The following is an 18907-nucleotide window of genomic DNA, read 5'->3' on the forward strand; positions in this document are numbered from 1 at the left end:
AGACGCACTTCCTAAGTTGATTTCACCGATAGGAGACGCACATCCTAAGTTAAGTTCACCGATAGGAGACGCACTTCCTAAAAAGTTTCACCGATAGGAGACGCACATCCTAAGTTAAGTTCGCCGATAGGAGACACACTTCCTAAAAAAGTTTCACCGATAGGAGACGCACTTCCTAAGTTAAGTTTTACCAATAGGAGACGCACTTCCTAGATCCATTGTACCAATAGGAGACGCACTTCCTAAGAATAGTTTCACCCAGTAGGAGACGCACTTCCTAAGAACAGTTATCCCCAATAGGAGACGCACTTCCTAAGTTTATTGTACCCATAGGAGACGCACTTCCTAAGTTTATTGTACCCACAGGAAACGCACTTCCTCAAAGTTAAGTTTTACCCATAGGAGATGCATTTCCTCCTAAGTTGTTTTTGAAAAAAAAAAACAAGACCTAGTCTGATGAACCTTCTCCTAGGATCAAAATCTTAGTCTGACGAATTTTTCTCCTAAGATAGAGACCTAGTTTGACGAACCTTCTCCTAGGATCAAAATCTTAGTCTGATGAATCTTTCTCCTAAGATACCAAAAAGAAAAAGACATAGTCTGATGAACCTTCTCCTAGGATCCAAATCTTAGTCTGACGAATTTTTCTCCTAAGATAGAGACCTAGTCTGACGAACCTTCTCCTAGGATCAAAATCTTAGTCTGATGAATCTTTCTCCTAAGATACCAAAAAAAAATCAAAATCTTAGTCTGATGAATCTTTCTCCTAAGATACCAAAAAAAACAAAAATGACCTAGTCTGATGAAATCCTAGGATCAAAATCTTAGTCTGACGAATTTTTCTCCTAAGATAGAGACCTAGTCTGACGAACCTTCTCCTAGGATCAAAATCTTAGTCCGATGAATCTTTCTCCTAAGATGCTAAAAAAAACATTTTGAAAAAGAGTCATTTTCCTAAAACCAGGCGCCCACCTGTATAACGAGAGGAATACATTTTAGTCTTTTTCATTTCAAGTGTTGAACCCAGGCGCCCACCTATATAACGAGTGGAATACTTTTCAGTCTTTAAATTTCAAACCAGGCGCCCACCTGTATAACGAGAGGAATACATTTTGGTTTTACTTTCAAGTGTTGAAATTGGGAGCCCGCCCATAATAACAGAGGCATACATTCAGTTCTTACTTTCAAGTGTTGAAGTTGGGAGCCCGCCCAGATAACAGAGGCATACATTTCAGTCTTTACTTTTCAAGTGTTGAAGTTGGGAGCCCGCCCATAAAACAGAGGAATACATTTCAGTCCTTACATTTCAAGCATTGAAGTTAGGCGCCCACCTGTATAACAAGGGAATACATCCTAATCTAGTGTTTAGTTCACTCTCAGCACTGCATCAGTAGTATCAGTGGGCTACGATTTTGCTAACGACTCACAAACCTCCCCAGTGCAAACAGGGTTAGGAAATTTTGTTTGTTTTGTTTGTTTTGATTGTTAGGGACCCGCCTGTAGAACGGAGTTTGTGGTATGTCAAAGATCGAAGAAGTCAGGAGTCCGCCTGTCAAAGATCAAGCAGTGACCCACTGGAAAGCAGAAGGATTACAACAGAAATCCCCAGCATTCAATCCAAGATAGAAGCTCGCCTCAAGAACGCGAATCAATAGTCTGGGATGATCAACAGAAGCTGGTCACAAAAACAAAAAAAAAAACAAGAAAAAAAGAAGAAGAACAAGAAAAGAGAAAAACAAAAAAGAGAAAAATACGGAAGTGGAGAACAGATGTGGTCTGCTCAAGAACTAACACCTACAACTAGCAAGTATCAAGGTTCAAATCCAAAGTCTGTATGAAGCACCATTCAAGACTCAAGACCAAGTTTCAGAAGACTTAAGAGATAGGAATCCTTGTAACTAGTAGCTGATAGGCTTAGTTAGTCTTTTTCAGTTTTCATTTTGTTGTAATGACAGGATCGCGGACCGGAACCTCAGCAGAACGGCACCTCGATCGGCTCTTCACCTCGGTACACTTCACTATCTCTCTCATCCCTAACTACACGTGGCCTGATTCCTGTATAACCAAGGATATGTAGGCAGCTCAGATACCAGGGCTCGGTCACATTCCCTCCCTTTCCTTGGTGTAGTCCGTCCAAGTAATGGTCGGGTCAAAAACACGTCTAGTCGTTCTTTGTCGGAAAACTCTTCGTGTTTCCAGTCAAAGAGGGCAGCTGTAAGCACGTGATTTTTGACCCTCCCCGAGAATTTTCACATTTTTAGCGTGAATATGTGAAATTGGGTCTAGTATAGCTATTTTAACTATTTTACTTTATTTCGTTGCAAAAAGAAAAATTCAAAAATATATATATAAATTTTAGTTTATTTATCTCTCATAAACTTGAAAAATACAAAAAAATTATACTTTATTTTTGTACTTTATAATTTCGAAAATTACAAAAAATAAGTAAAATATAGTTCTATTAAGGTTTTATAGTCATTTTAACTTTGAAAAATACAAAAATATTACCTCATATTTTATCTTAATATTTAAAACGAAAATTACAAAAAAAAATAGTTTCATTAATATTTTGTAGCTATTTTAAATCTTGAAAAAATATTTAAAAAGATATAGTTTTGTTTAAATACTAGTCTTATTTTTGGTAGTTATTTTACTTACATAGGACTAGTTAAGCAACGTGTTCCTATTTCTCGGGTCCGGGCAAAAGAATAATATTCGGGTTCAAACTACCCGGTTTTAGGCCTAATTTTCGGACCTAACCCATAATAAACCATGTCCAGGACACGTGGGGAACCCCACCACGCGTGGGGGACATATGCCTTGAACCCCACCACGCGTGGGGCTCATTTTTATGGGCATTGTATTACAAAAACACGGACAGGAATGGGAAAAAGGGGAGGACTTTGGGAATTTTTGAAAAACAATAGTACTATTCCTCCGTCTTCCTCCTAGAAAAAACGAAGAAAAACCCTACTGCCCCCCCCAGCGTCGAAAGCTCACTGGCAACCCCGTCCTCCTCCTGTCCAAACAACTACCTCCATCAACGACCAAACAGCCCCTCCTCCAGCTCCACCATCATCAACGACCCACCATCACCTTCCCCTCGTCGACCACCGGCGTGCACTACCAAGCTCCAAACCCTCCCGTAAAACCACCCACGAAACCAGTGAAACCACCAGCTCCATCGTTCACCTCCATTGTCCGAACGCCACCCCACGTCAAAAGGAGCAGTCGACAAAAACCAGTCCGCAAAAAACCTCCGACCACCCTAAACCATCGTCGAACAACCCTCACCTCGTCGTCACTACCCAGCAGTCGAACCCCCTCCTCCTCACGTCCAGCAAAACCACCAGCCCCATCGCCTTCTTCCTCACCACAAAACCCTAGCAAAAACCTAGGAGCCCTCCCCGTCAACCAATGCCCAAACCACCCACCCAAACTCCATCGCAACCACTGGCCCCGTCGAGTAGCAGCTGTTGCTGCTGCTGCTGTGTCACCTTCCCGATCCCGCCAGTCCAAAAGCTACCATGAGAAGCCCCTCCCGTCGTCACCGCCCAAGGTGACCATCCAGTCGCACCCCTACGTCCAAATGACTGCCTGCAACATCCAACCAAGAACGACCCTTCCCCCCTTTGCCATGGCTGACTGAAAAACACACACACACACACCGGCTGAGGCTTAACTGAAAACGCACGAAAAGGTAGCCCAGAAGTGCTGTCCGGGGTGAGGTACGTTGAGGTCGTCTTTGGTTCGTCGAGGTCCGGTACTTCGAGGTTGTTGTCCGAGGTTTTGTCGCGGGTCCAACGCATCGGACGATAATATCAAGTAGGTCATCTCTGTCCGTGTCCTTCATATTTGTTGTTTAGTAACATGAACATGTGTTCGTTGAAATACAATCCTAGTTCATGCGAATAGTATGCAAATGAGCGAGACATATTCACATGATGTTTGTAAGTTGCTATTTCTTGTTAATTAACTCCGTATGATATTGAAATTTGTTCGTGAATGTATTTCCTTTGTTCCGTCATGTTAAGTAGTTATTCGGCATTTTGTTTCTTCATGCTCAGATTGTTGTTATCTCAATGTTTGTCTTAATAGTTGTTTGTACATGTAGTAGCAATGTAAAAATCATAGTAATAATTTAATCCCGCGGAAAAATACTCGTTTCATCAAATAAGTTTAATCTACGATCCATGACCTCGCGAAGTAGCAAAGAAATGTAGTCATTTTAGCCTTGTCTTTTTTTTTTAAAAAAATATAAAAAAAATAAAAATAAATAATAAATAATAATAATAAAAAATAAAATGAGACGAGCCTCACCAAATAAAAGGGACAAACTGCGGGGCCCTCACAAAATATATGTATTAAACACTTAGATTCCGGGATGGGTCGTTTAGCAAATTTCACGGCCCTACCCAAAAATAATAATGCGCTAGTTGCTTTAGGCGCGCCTTTAATAATGTTATCTCCCTAAACTCGGGTGTACATTTATGTGACCCAAATCCAAATCTCAAAACATCAAATAAAATGCGTTCCGGATTGTGGGTGCATTTCATGTGACGCAGTCCAAAGACGTGTTTTAAGCGATGTTCACATTCTTGTAAAAACAATAATAATAAAGCGGTAAAAAGTTAAAATTTGCACATAAGTTCATACTTGTATAAAATCAGATAATCAAGCCAAATATAACAGTTGAGCGACCGTGCTAGAACCACGGAACTCGGGAATGCCTAACACCTTCTCCCGGGTTAACAGAATTCCTTATCCGAATTTCTGGTACGCAAACCATAATATAGAGTCATTCTTTTCCTCGATTCGGGATTAAAATTGGTGACTGGGGACACCCTAAATCTCCCAAGTGGCGACTCTGAAATAAATAAACCAATCCCGTTTCGATTGTCCTTTAATTGGAAAAAACTCCCTTGTACCCTCTCGGGTGCGTAAAAAGGAGGTGTGACAATAATAACTCCGTTAAACATAATACTATACATAAATCGACTGATAATTTGACTTGTCTTAAAAAAATTGTTGAATCACACACACGACCTAATGGACACTAATACAATACCACATTATACACCAGAACCTAATGAAGCTGACTCACCCAAAACTCTTCATCTACCAATACACGCCACACCTGCCCAAGGATCTAACAAAATCCCTACAACTTCCATCTCCAACCACCTCCAAACCATCTCTTTGCATGCCACCCAGCAATAACCAATCACAAACGTACCTTCTACAACTATTCAACACTCTTCCCCAATTCCGATGGTCACTCATCATTACCCTCAATGTGCTAATCCACTAACTCTACTCAACCCTGCCCCTATTATACACAATGAACCAACTAACACTACTACCACGACTGAAACTCCAAACAGCCTGCCTAACCCTAATATAACAATACCAAATCTAATAATCAACAATGCAATGACCTTGGTACACAACCTTCAGAGAAAACCACCAGATCAACCATCAACACTTTCACTTCCCACGCCTAATCATGAACGTCCCACCTTACCCACAACCTACAACCCCACTGATCCACACCTCACAAATACCACCACTCGAATATCCACTCCAATCATGATTAGAGATGGGGCTACATGGATACTCTCTAATCTTTACAATAGAGCTAAACAACCAGGAGATAATCCTTCTAGTCCAAAACCCAACTCATCTTGCAGAGATTGTCACAGAAAGGATGAGGTTGGGGATGGAGGCAGTGACTTAGTCACAGTGGACCAGCATCCACACTCCCCTACTATTGGAACACATAAGGCACTCATAATCGACACAGTCACCATGGGCTCACCCGACATTTCCACCCCTATATAGCTTCAACCAAGTCATAAGTTCTCTTCCATTCGACCCACAACACTACATGGGGATGATATATGCACCATGGTTCCAACACATGAACACCTTCTTACCCTCACACATGAGTCTGTCTCCAACGAGTGTCCAAGAACCAATGTCACCCTTCCCCAGTCCCCCAATAACTCCACCTCCATTGCCAAATGCACTAGGAGAGTAAACAAGGCTCGAGCTAGCACAAATTATGGAGGAAATCAAGGAAACCAGAACAGGGTTCATCTGGCTAAAGGGATTCTATCACTACATCCTAAAGGAGCAGTATGCAAAAAAGTTCATACTGAAATGCCCTCCAAAACTCATAACATGTAGTGTAAACTTCAGGGTAAATCAGAACCAACAGGAGGGGAAATATTCAATGGTGATAATCCCATCCCTGAGGTAGAACCCTACACGACACCAGAACACTCAGGCTCCACTGGGAGCCATGACTGAGGTTGCTGACCTAGATGAACCTCTCAACCCACAACCCATCATGAATTTAGTCGTATGGAATTGTAGGAGTTCAAACAATGCAGAATTTAGAAGGCAATTCAGATCACTCTTAGATAACTACAGGCCTGTCTTAGTGGTATTACTGGAAACACGTATGCATGATCACACTGTCTTAAAAAATAATTTAACTTCTCACATATGGCACAAGTTGAGGCACAAGGAATGTCAGGAGGTATAGTATTACTATCGTGGTAACAGTGGAAGATGTTACAATGACTACGCAGGAGGTGCACTGCATGGTCCAGGTATGGCCTAACCCTACTAAATGGCTATTTTCTTCTATTTATGCTAATAACTCAACCTCTTCACATAATATACTGTGGCAAAACTTAACATGCATCCATGACTCATAAAAGGGTCCATGGTTAGTGGGAGGGGATTTTAATGAGGTAATTAGACAAAATGAAAAATTTGGTGGTAATCCAATCAATAATACAAGGGCGAATGCCTTGCACACTGTATTAACTATTGTAAATTAGTGAACTTAGGATTTAAGGGAAGTAAATATACATGGACTAATAAATGAAGAAATGGATTCACTATACTAGAAAGGCTAGACAGACTTTTAGCAAATTATGACTGGCTTCAAATATTTCCTGAAATAATAGTGCAACACCTCCCCCGTATGTATTCAGAGCACTGCCCTCTTTTGGTAACACTGTCACCTAATAAAATACCTAGAAAAAATATTTTTCATTTTGAAAAAATATGGACAATAGACCCTTCACTCATAAATGTAATTCAACAGTCATGGCAAGATTGTCCTTCAATAGTTGAAGCTATGAATAATTTCCAGCATAACGTAAATTATTGGAATAAATACACGTCTGATAATATTTTCGTTAGAAAAAGGAAAATACTAGCTAGGATTAATGGAATTCAACAATCCATACAATATCCTACAAGCAATTTCTTGCAAAGCCTAGAGATTCAATTAAATCATGAATTCAGTGCTCTACTAAGGCAAGAGGAAGACTTTTAGAAATTAAAATCAAGAACACAGTGGCTAAACGATGGAGATGCTAACACTAAATTTTTCCACATGTCAACGTTACAAAGACGAAGACATAATCGTATAAATGCATTAAAAGACACTGTATGGAACTGGACTTATAATCCAATCGAAATTCATGAACAAATTTATCAATACTACACAAATTTATCCACAACACAACAATCACTTTCTAATCAAATAAGGGATCATTCAACTATGCATAATTATTTAACCTATGCAGACCAACAACAATTGATGCAACCATTGAGATTAATGGAAATAAAACAAGCACTATTCTCCTTCCAACCCTTTAAGGCACTGGGGCCAGATGGCCTACACCCATATTTCTTCCAAAAATATTGGAATGCAATTAGTCAATCAATTATTACTTGTTACAATGCTTTCAATCAAGGCAAAATTCCGGAAGAAATCAACACCACTTATTTGTGCCTTATGCCTAAGGTAAAGAATGCTGTAGCAATCACTCAATACCGTCCTATAAGTCTTTGCAACACTATTTATAAATTAATTACTAAAATTATTGCAAATAGACTAAAACCTTTCCTCCACAAAATAATTGGACCAACGCAATCGAGCTTCCAACGGGAAAAACATACTTCAGACAATGCCATCATCGTCCAAGAAATTCTTAACCATTTCAAAAAAAAAAAAAAAAAGGAAGAACAAGCCAAATGTTACTCAAATTAGATTTGGAAAAAGCTTTTGATAAGCTTGAATGGTCCTTCATAAAAAATACACTTCACTATTTCAATATACCCCATAAACTCATTAGCCTAATAATGTCTTGCATTACAACGTCTTCCATATCTGTATTGGTAAATGGATCACGTACTAACTTCTTTAAGTAAAAATAATACGGTATAGCCAGTTTTCGGACTAATCATTCAATAATAGCCAACATTTACCAAGTCAATGAAAAATAGCCACTATTTTGCTGCAACAGAGACCGGTGCAACATAATATACTGGAGTTCGGTGCACCTGTGTATGAACTCCAGCATATTATGCTGGACCGATATACTTTGCTGGCTCAAGTATAATATACTGGAGACTGGAGCACCGGTGCTCCAAACTCCAATATATTATGCTGGACAGATATACTTGCTAGAACTCCAGTATATTATGTTGGAGTTCTAGTGTACTTATGCTGGAATCCATCATATTATGCTGGAGTTCCAGCATACTTATCCTAGAACTCCAGTATAATATGCTGAAGTTCAAGTATACTTATGCTGGAACTCCAGCATAATATACTGGCATATTTTCTGGGTTTTGAACAATGTTTTCGCTTTGATTTATCTTTACATAAAAAGTGGCTAAATTTCGATTACTTTTGAAACTAGGCTATTTTTGAACGACCAGTTGCAAATCTGGCTATTTTTGAATTTCTCCCCTTCTTTAAACCATCTAGGGGTATCCGTCAAGGTGATCCCCTATCTCCCTACATATTTATTATGTGCTTAGAAAGACTATCAAAGAACATATTTCAATCAGTAGATTACCTGTTATGGAAATTAGGGGTGACAAATGGGCGGGATGGGCTGAATTTGGGCGAGTCAAGATGGGTTAGGTCAATAAATGGGTCATTGCCTAACCCAACCCAAAGTGTACTTGGGCTAAGATGGGCTGGGTCAGGATGGGCTAAACAATGGGTCATAACCCAACCCGCCCAACTTGATCCATGTTTTAGAACCATGCTCATTTTGCATAAAAAAAAGCTTTTTACCTTAAAATGTATAAGTCGAAAAAAAATTTGGGAGTGGGGGTGGGTGATGCAGAAAAACGAAAAAAACAGAAAATAAAAAATAAAAAAAAAAACGTAATTTTTTTTTTGGAAATACAAAAAAAAAGTAAATTTTTTTTTTGAGGGGAGGGGAGATTTTGCGGGGGTGGATGGTGCAGAAAATTGAAAATACAAAAAAAACGTAAAAATTTTTTTAGGGCAGGGGGGTTTTGCGGGGGTGGGTGGTGCAGAAAAAAATAGAAAATTGTAAAAATACAAAAAAAGAAAGTAAATTTTTTTTTAAGGGGGTGGGGGGTTGGTGGTGCAGAAAAAAAAACAGAAAACTGAAAATACATAAAAAAAGTAAAAAAGTTCTTTTTGAGGGGAGGGGGAGGGGGAGGCAGGGTGGGTGGTAGGTGCAGAAAAACAAAAGAACATAAAATTAAAAATACAAAAAAAAAAAGCAAAATTAGGGCAACTAAATAAATTTCTATATAAGTTGGGTTGAGATACCTTTTGTTTTGAGTGAGTTTCATGGGTTGTATTTGGGCTGATTAATGGGTCAGAATTGATTATAAAATATAATGGGTTAACTTGGGGTCAACCCAAATTGACCCATGAGCTAAAATGTTTGTAACCTAACCCATTAATCTCTGGGCGGGTTAGATGAGTTTGGGCTCAAATTGCTACCCCTAATGAAAACCAATATAAATTTCACAAAATGGATCTCAACTATCACATCTTTTCTTCGCGGACGACATCATCCTTCTGTCTAAAGTAAATGATAATAGTTGCAACTCCATAATTGACACTCTTAATACTTTTATAAAGTTATTGGGCCAAACTATAAATTTCCAAAAATCAAGAATCTTCTTCTCAAATAATTGTAACATTGAAGCAAAACAACATATACTTTCTTGCTTTAATATGCATGAAGGAAAACGATTTGGAAAATACTTAGGTTTCCCAATGTTCCAACAAAGACCTAACAAACCTGACTTCTCATTTTTATTAGATAACTTCAAGGCTCGACTTGCAGGCTGGAAAACCAATTTCCTATCCCTCCCGGGAAGAATCACTCACATTAAATCAACACTTTCTACATTACCAAATCACGTAATGCAATACATTGCAATCCCTAAACATATTATTCATAAAATGGAATAATACATGCGTGACTTCTTATGGGAACTATATAACAAAAAAGAAAAATCCACCTAGTCAATTGAAAAACAGTTATCATGCCCAAAAATTTAGGGGTCTAGGTATACAGAGGCTGGATTTAAAGAATGAGGCATTATTGACAGGATTAGCATGGAGGGTTTCCTATTCGTCTACACAACTATGGACACACACTCTTATACGCAAATATAAGAACAAACGTGTTATAGCAAACTCCTCCAATACATGGCACAGCATTATTTCAGGCTAGAAAAAATGCCAACATGGAATACAATGGAATTTAGGTACAAATTATAGATTAAATTTCTGGACGGAGGCATGGATTGCCCCAAACACCACTCTACGCTCCTTACTAATTGGTCCCATCCTTTTAGACCATAGTAGGCGCAATAATGCAACTTATAGAGATAAAAAACAATTGGAATTGGGAAGATATACCTTTTCCTCTTCCAGATCCTATCAAAAACCAAATAAATAGGATCAATGTACCTATCTACACACACAAAGTCGGTACTATCTATTGGGGACTCTCCAATCATGGCAAATTCACTACCAAATCTATGTATTCCAACCTCCTCCAATAGGAATTAAACTCACAGATACACACAATACCTTACAATTGGATTTGGAAAATTCCAATACCACCCAAAATAAAAACATTTCTTTGGCTTATAATGCATGACAAATTACCGACAACAAAATACCTAAATCACATAGGAGTAACACTAAATGATCAATGTCAAATATGTCACACACATCCAAAATCTACCAATCACCTCTTTCTGCATTGTCCTAACATAATTCATATATGGCATGAATTGGTAATAACACATTACCAATACTATACTTCCACACTCCCATCCATCACAGTGGTTAATGAAACTCGTTAACAAAAAGCACAACCAACTGCCACACCATATTAATGCTCAAACTTTTATATCATACACATTATGGCACATTTGTCTCAATCGTACCAATAATATTTTTACCAATATAAAACGACTTTCAATTAATATAATTACCAACAATGCACTGGAATTTACATATTTCGCTGCCAACATGCCATTAGAAAAAAATTATCTACTACAAAATATTAAATGGATACCCCCTAAACCAAATTACTATAAACTAAACACGGACGGGGTAGCTTCGACATCAACTCACAAAGCAAGTATAGCCTATAGGGGGTGCCATATGAGACTGTCATGACCACTGGATTGTATGGTTTGCCGACAATTTGGACAATGCCAACACCATCCAAGCAGAACTTAAGGCTCTATTCCATGGATTGGAATTGGCCCACACACACAACTTGGTTCCACTGGAAATAAACATTGATGCTCTAGAGGTACTAAAAATGTTACAAAATGATAACATCGTTTATGCTAACATAATAGCTGACTGCAGGCACCTCCTCGACCAACTGCATATTACGATCATAGCACATACCTACATGGAGGGGAATGAGGTGGCTGATGGTTTAGCTAAAGCAGGATGCAACTTTCCCTCTAAAGATAAACCATTGATTTTTGAAGAACCATCGGATTTTGTCAACACTTTTTTGCAAAGGGACCAAGCTGGAGTAACTCGTACTAGGAAGACAACATGCTTGATGCAACACCAACTGGAAGACGTGGGTCAGGATATTTTTGATACCCACTTAAACGATCTGCGCATGAAAGCTTCTAATAGCCCCATTGTAATGGTAATTATAATAGTATAGCTAGTACTAGTATTTCTATTAGTCGCCTATCAAACAACTATCATACAGATGCATAAGCATCCCCCTCTCTGTAGTTCCTCTACTTATGTTTAATGCAATTTATCTTTCTCACAAAAAAAACCTCAATTCAATGCTTCAGTACGTACTCTAAGGAGTGATAACGCTAAAGAATACATGTTAGAGTTATTTCAGTCCTACGTGAGACAATATGGTATATTACATCAATCTTCATGTTTTAATACACCCTCTCAAAGTGGAGTTGCTAAGAGGAAGAATAAGCATCTACTTGAGATAGCTCGAGCACTTTTGTTCCAAATGAAGGTTCCTAAACAGTTCTGGGCTGATGCGGTTTCTACGGCTTGTTTTTTGATTAATCGCATGCCATCTAGTGTACTAGATGGTAATGTGCCTTATAGTGTACTTTTTCTGAACAAGTCATTATTTCCGATGGAACCTAAGGTGTTTGGAAGGACATGTTATGTTCGAGATGTTCGACCATCTCTTACCAAGTTGGATCCCAAGGTTGTGAAGTGTATTTTCCTAGGTTATTCTCGCCTTCAGAAGGGGTATCGATGTTATTCTACTGAGCTTGGTAAATATTTAGTGTCAACTGACGTGGTATTTTCAGAGACTACACCATTCTTCTATGCACCTCCCATTTCTACAAGTCAGGGGGAGGAAGATGAGTGGCTAGTATATCAGGTTACTCGTATTTTGACAGAACAATTAGATGATACTCTTCGATCTCCCAGTTCTTCTATTGAGCACCAATCGACTATTATGCCTTCAGTACCTGCTCCAACTGTGTTAGCAAGACCTCCAATTGTTCAAGTTTATTCGCGGAGGCGAGAGACAAATAATACATGTCCTGCACCAGTTCCTGCATCATCTGATCCTTTTTTGCCTGATCCTCCAGATAACCTTGACCTTCCTATTGCTCTTCGTAAAGGTAAACGTACTTGCAAATCGACATATTCTGTTGCTAACTTTGTTTTCTATGACCACTTATCCTCTATGTCTAGATCTATGATTGCTTCTCTAGACTCCATCTCCGTACCCAAAACAGTGAAGGAGGCTTTGAATCATCCCGGATAGTCTGATGCAATGCTTGAGGAAATACATGCTTTAGAGGATAACCACACATGGGATTTGGTAGATTTACCAAAAGGAAAGAAACTAGTGGGATGCAAGTGGGTCTTTACAGTTAAAGTTAATCCAGATAGTTTTGTGGCAAGACTTAAGGCCAGACTTGTGGCGAAAGGGTATGCTCAGAATTAGGGGTGGATTATTCTAACACCTTCTCCCCGGTTGCCGAACTCACTTCTATCCGCTTATTTATTTCTCTAGCTGCGTTCGAGAATGCCTTTACATCAGTTGGATATCAAGAATGCATTCCTTCATGGTGATCTTCAGGAGGAAGTGTATATGGAGCAACCACCTGGTTTTGTTGCTCAGGGGGAGTATGGGAAAGTCTATCATTTGAAGAAGTCCTTGTATGACTTGAAGCAGAGTCTATGAGCTTGGTTTGGCAAGTTCACTGAGGTAGTTCAGGAGTTTGGGTTGAAAATGAGTAAGTGCGATCACTCAGTCTTCTATCGGAAATCAGTAGCTGGCACTATTCTCCTTGTTGTGTATGTTGATGATATTGTTATCACAGGAAGTGACTATGCGGGGATTTCTTCCCTCAAGTCTTTTCTGCATACTAGGTTTCATACAAAGGACTTGGGCCAGTTGAAATACTTTTTGGGACTAGAAGTAAATAGAAGCAAGAAGGGAATTCTTTTGTCTCAGAGAAAGTACATTCTTGACTTGCTTGTAGAAACTGAAAGTTGGCAGCTAAACCTTGTAGTACTCCAATGGTTCCTAATGTGCATCTTATGAAAGATGATGATGATCCTTTTGACGATCCAGAGAGATACAAGAGGTTAGTTGGGAAATTAAACTACCTCACTGTGACTCGTCCAGATATTGCTTTTGTGGTAAGTGTTGTTAGCCAGTTCATGTCTGCACCAACGGTCAAACATTTGGCAGCTTTGGAACAGATTTGTGTTACTTGAAAGGAGCTCCTGGACTTGGCATATTATATAGCAATCACAATCATACTCGTATTGACTGTTTTGCAGATGCTGACTGGGCTGGATCGAAAATTGATAGAAGATCTACTACATGTTATTGTGTCTTTGTTGGAGGAAACCAGGTATCATGAAGGACCAGGTATCATGAAGGAGTAAGAAGCAAAGTGTTGTATCTCGATCCAATGCAGAATCCGAGTATAGAGCTATGCCACAGTCTACATGTGAGATTATGTGGATATATCAATTGTTGACTGAAGTTAGGTTAGAGCATCCAATACCAGCAAAACTCTGGTGTGACAATCAAGCTGCCCTTCATATTGCGTCAAATGCGGTGTATCATGAAAGAACTAAGCATATTGAGGTTGACTGCCATTTTATTCATGAGAAGATTAAGGAGAACTTGATCTCCATTGGCTACGTGAAGACAGGAGAGCAACTGGCTGATTTGTTCACAAAAGCGTTGAATGGAATTAGAGTTGATTACCTTTGTAACAAGCTGGGCATGATCAATATCTATGTTCCACCTTAAGGGGGAGTGTTAGATAATGAATGTAGACATAATCTGAATGTAGACATAATCTTATATAATATACATAGCTAGCATAATTATAGGGATTCACAACAGATTTATAAAATTTCCTTTTTGATTCTCTGCCTGTACTGCCATAAATTCTACACATACAAGAATCAATGTATCAACTTCTAAATACAAGTCAATTGCTACATGAAAATTACAAATAAAATGGACTCAAAGGTACATGACTTCTCTTCTTACAGAAGACCATTTACAGGTGATGTACTGAATACTGGCTTATCTTTGTCAGTAGTAGCAGGACTACTTCCATTGTTGCTACTGCTCTTTCTTCGAGGCTTTGCCTCTTCGAGCATTGTCAAAACATCCCTCATAGACGGTCTGTCCTTGGGGAGTTTGGCTATACATAGAATTGCTATCCTTAAAACTAACAACATTTCTTCTTGAACATGTTGTATGGTTCCTACATTGGGGTCTAGAGCTTCTTCTAAAGATTTATTGTCTCGGATCTTCATTCGAAACCATTCTACAATGTCAACAGATTCCCCGAATTCAGGATCTAGAGGACGCTTTCCAGTTAGGAGCTCCATGAGAACTACTCCATAGCTGTAGATATCAATCTTTTCATCCACTTTCAGTGTGTACCCGTACTCTGCAAAGTCATCATCAGATAAATGATTGTCAAATATTAGCAAAGATAGTGCTATAAGTATACATTAAGATTTTTCTTAACTAGGCTGAAAATTTTGAAGGACTTACCGGGGGCTATGTATCCATAAGATCCAGCAACCATAGAAACTGTTTCATTCTTCTTGAGCATCATTCTTGCTAAACCAAAATCTGCAATTCTTGCCTCAAGATTTGCATCAAGAAGTATGTTATTTGACTTAACATCACGGTGAATAACTGGTGGATGGCAATCATGATGGAGATAAGCAAGGCCTTGTGCCACTCCAAGTGCTATGTTGTATCGAGTGACCCAATCGACAAGCAATCTCCCTGCTTCTTGTTTACCATGTAAAGCTTCTCCAAGGCTGCCATTCTGCATATACTCGTATATTATCATTGCATCGCGATTGTTGTGAAGGAACCCCAGTAGCCTGACAATATTCCGATGCCTCAATTTTCCAAGAACGTTCACCTCACCTACGAGATCTTCACTACCCCCCATCTCAATATCAGTTCCAGATTTCCATAGCTTCTTTACTGCAACAACCGTATTCTGGCGTTGCATTTCAGCTTTGTATACAACCCCTGTTGCTCCCATTCCAATGACATTTGACTCTTTAAGGCAAGCCAAGATGTCATTACTAGTGAATCCTAGCCTCTGGAATGCCATCAACCTCCACGGCCATTCACTACTGCTCATCTCAAACCTTTGTTCGAAACAGCTTCCACTTTCATTCCATCTCTTGTATAGAGACCTAGCTCCAAGACTTGCTGTAACAAGAAGTAGAAGAGCTGCTACCCCAGTTAGCCATCCTGCAATGATGTGCTTCGCGTGCAAGCTCTTTTCCTTCAATGTGTATGCTGCATTGTGAGAACATGGAGGAAGCACTCCACCACAGAGACCGGCATTGCCAATCAGGTCATCTGGATTGATTGTTCTGAGCATGCCATTTGCCGGGACAGGACCCTCAAGTTTGTTATGAGAAACATTCAGCGTCTCTAATGCTGGGGAATTGCCAAAGTTGTCAGGTATTCCACCAGTTAAAGAGTTGTTGGATAGATCTAGAACAGCTAATGTGGGCATCATCGAAATTGCTCTTGGAATTGGACCGGTTAATTGGTTGTTTCGAAGATTCAAAGTTACTAACTTCTCACAGGATGCAATGCTAGCTGGAAGATCTCCAGTGAAATGGTTTGTGGATAGATCCAGGACAGAAAGAGAAGGGCAATCCTGGAATTGATCCGGGATTTCGCCTACAAGGTTGTTTTCTGAGGCAATGAAATTCTGAAGACTTGGAAGTCCAAGAATGGATGAAGGAATAGAAGACTGAAGGTTATTTTTAGAGAAATCAATAAAAGAAAGAGAGGTAGAAGAAGCAAGATCACTTGGAATTTGGCCTGTCAAACTATTGTTTGCTAGTTCCAGCCTTTGGAGTTTCCCAAGTTTACCAAAACCTGATGGGATCGTCCCGGAAAGAATATTGTTTTGCATTCTTACACGAACGAGGGACGTGCAGGTTGATAAACCAGATGGAATTGGACCAGAGAAAGCATTGTTGAATAAGATAAGCTTAGTGAGGTTACCTTTGGTGCATAACCCTTCTGGAATAGGACCAGTGAACGAGTTGGATGAGATGTCTACCCATTGCAATGGTGAGTTTCTGCCAAGATCATTTGGCAAAGGACCTGATAAGCTGTTATTCCACAGCTCAAGAATTTCCAACTGAGGCAAACCTCCAATTCCAGAAGGAACTGAACCTGATAATCTGTTGGACATCAAATTCAAAAGCTGCAAATTCTTAAGGTCAGCAATCTCAGCTGGGATCTCTCCCGAAAGCATGTTATCCGAGAGATCAAGCAGCTGCAATGAAGTCATGCTACCGATATCTGGTGAAATCTTGCCTACAAGATTGTTCTTGTACAAGAAAATGGTGTTGAGCAGCTTCAGCTTGCCCAGCTCAGCAGGAATTTCACCTCCAAGATTGCCAATAGCTAGATCAAGATACTTGAGATTGGTCAAATTTCCAAGCTCAGCTGGAATTCCACCTTCAAAACTATTGTATCCGAGAACTATAGTCTCAAGCGACGATAGCTGCCCGAGCTCTCCTGGAATATGTCCAGTCAAATTGTTCCCTGAGAGGCCTAAAAACTTCAACTTTCCTAAATTCTTGTAAGATTTAGGAATTGAACCTTCGAAGAAATTCCCTCGAAAATCCAAAGTCTCGAGGAATGTTGCATTGCCAATATCCTCAGGAAGATAACCGGAGAAGTTATTACTCGAAGCATTCAAATACATAAGCCCTGCTGACATTCCAAGACCCAAAGGAAAGCCATAGACAAAGTAGTTCTGGCTTACATCAATGCTTTTCAATGCAGTGAGATTGGATAAGGTTCTTGGCAATGGTGATGAGAAATCATTGCAGCATAAATTAAGTGAAGTCAAACTCTTCAGCTTTTGAATATCATCAGACACTTTGCCAGTGAGATTCATGTGTGACAGATCAAGCTTCTCAACTGCACCTTTGGAGTTGCATTCAACTCCTTTCCAGCTGCAGGGAACCGAAACGTTCCCTGCAGCTGCATTCTTGGGCACTGTCCAATCACGGAGTTGATCCAATGGATCAATAAGACTTTCTTTAATAGAAAGTAGAATTGACACTTCATCTCTAAACTCAACTTTTGCCTCCACCACCACCTTAGTAAAACCAATGTAACAGTAGAACAAGAATAGTAGGAAAATGGTAAGCAAATTCATTATCAATTGCTCTTGTTACACTTTCTTTGGCTAGTAATTTCTGTGCTATTGTTGAACCATGATTGAGACAGCGATGAGAGGGAAATGATGGGGCCAGTGAGGTGGGGTAGTAGGGGAAGAAGAAGAAGAAGGTAAGAAAAAAGAGAAGAGTATAGTACTAGTAATATAGTATATACAATAATTAATGGATTAGTTAGTAAAATAGTAAGTTCACATGGGGATTAGTTAACCAAAAGGAGGAGGTCGTGAGATCTTGGGTTCTGCAAAACAGCTGTTAATATGCAAATAATTGACTGGTGAAATGTTTGGACTTTATTATAAGTGACTCCGACATTGAACATGGAGAGAATGTGTTCTTCTTCATGTGTTGCCTCTTTCTACATCAGTTAATTCTTTTTCTCCTTCTTATAGTCAACGTAATTTTGTATCACCAGTATACGGGTTAATGTTCTTGTTCTATTTTTTTTCGATTTATAGGCCGGTAGAAAATAAATATATAGAACTTCTAACGCTAGAGAAACTATGATATCGGATTACAATGGACTTAAATAGAGCGACATGGTAGACAATGATTCACGTAGCCGACTTTAACTTGCTTGAGATTAATATGTAGCTGTTGTCGTTGCACATTTACGATTTTTCAACTTTATGCTACTTAATCTGCAGATATATAGTTGAACAATTTTGATAAAATTACATATTTATGTTAAGTTCATCTACAGTCACGAAGGAGTAGTGAGTGTATTAAAATCGTGGATCTATCTTCATTTTTTAGTTCTCTTTCGACTTTTTGTGAGTAAAAGATGGCTTGATTTACCTACATGGCCGAGTGGCAAAAAGGTGGAAAGTCGGAGAATTTAGG

The 18907-nt window shown here is 39.2% G+C and overlaps 1 protein-coding gene across 1 annotated transcript; it reads right to left on the minus strand.

Moving 5' to 3' along the window:
* Positions 1–14715: 14715 nt before the first annotated feature.
* On the minus strand, positions 14716–18315 carry LOC107828427 (uncharacterized). Its single transcript, XM_016655723.2, has 2 exons — positions 15381–18315; positions 14716–15273 (listed from the first exon to the last, which is right to left on the minus strand). Exons 1-2 carry the CDS (start codon positions 18043–18045, stop codon positions 14861–14863), a joined length of 3078 nt encoding a protein of 1025 aa, XP_016511209.2. The 5' UTR covers positions 18046–18315; the 3' UTR covers positions 14716–14860.
* Between the last annotated feature and the right edge of the window lie 592 nt (positions 18316–18907).

Source organism: Nicotiana tabacum, chromosome 22 (assembly GCF_000715075.1).
Source record: "Nicotiana tabacum cultivar K326 chromosome 22, ASM71507v2, whole genome shotgun sequence".
Taxonomy (NCBI): domain Eukaryota; kingdom Viridiplantae; phylum Streptophyta; class Magnoliopsida; order Solanales; family Solanaceae; genus Nicotiana; species Nicotiana tabacum.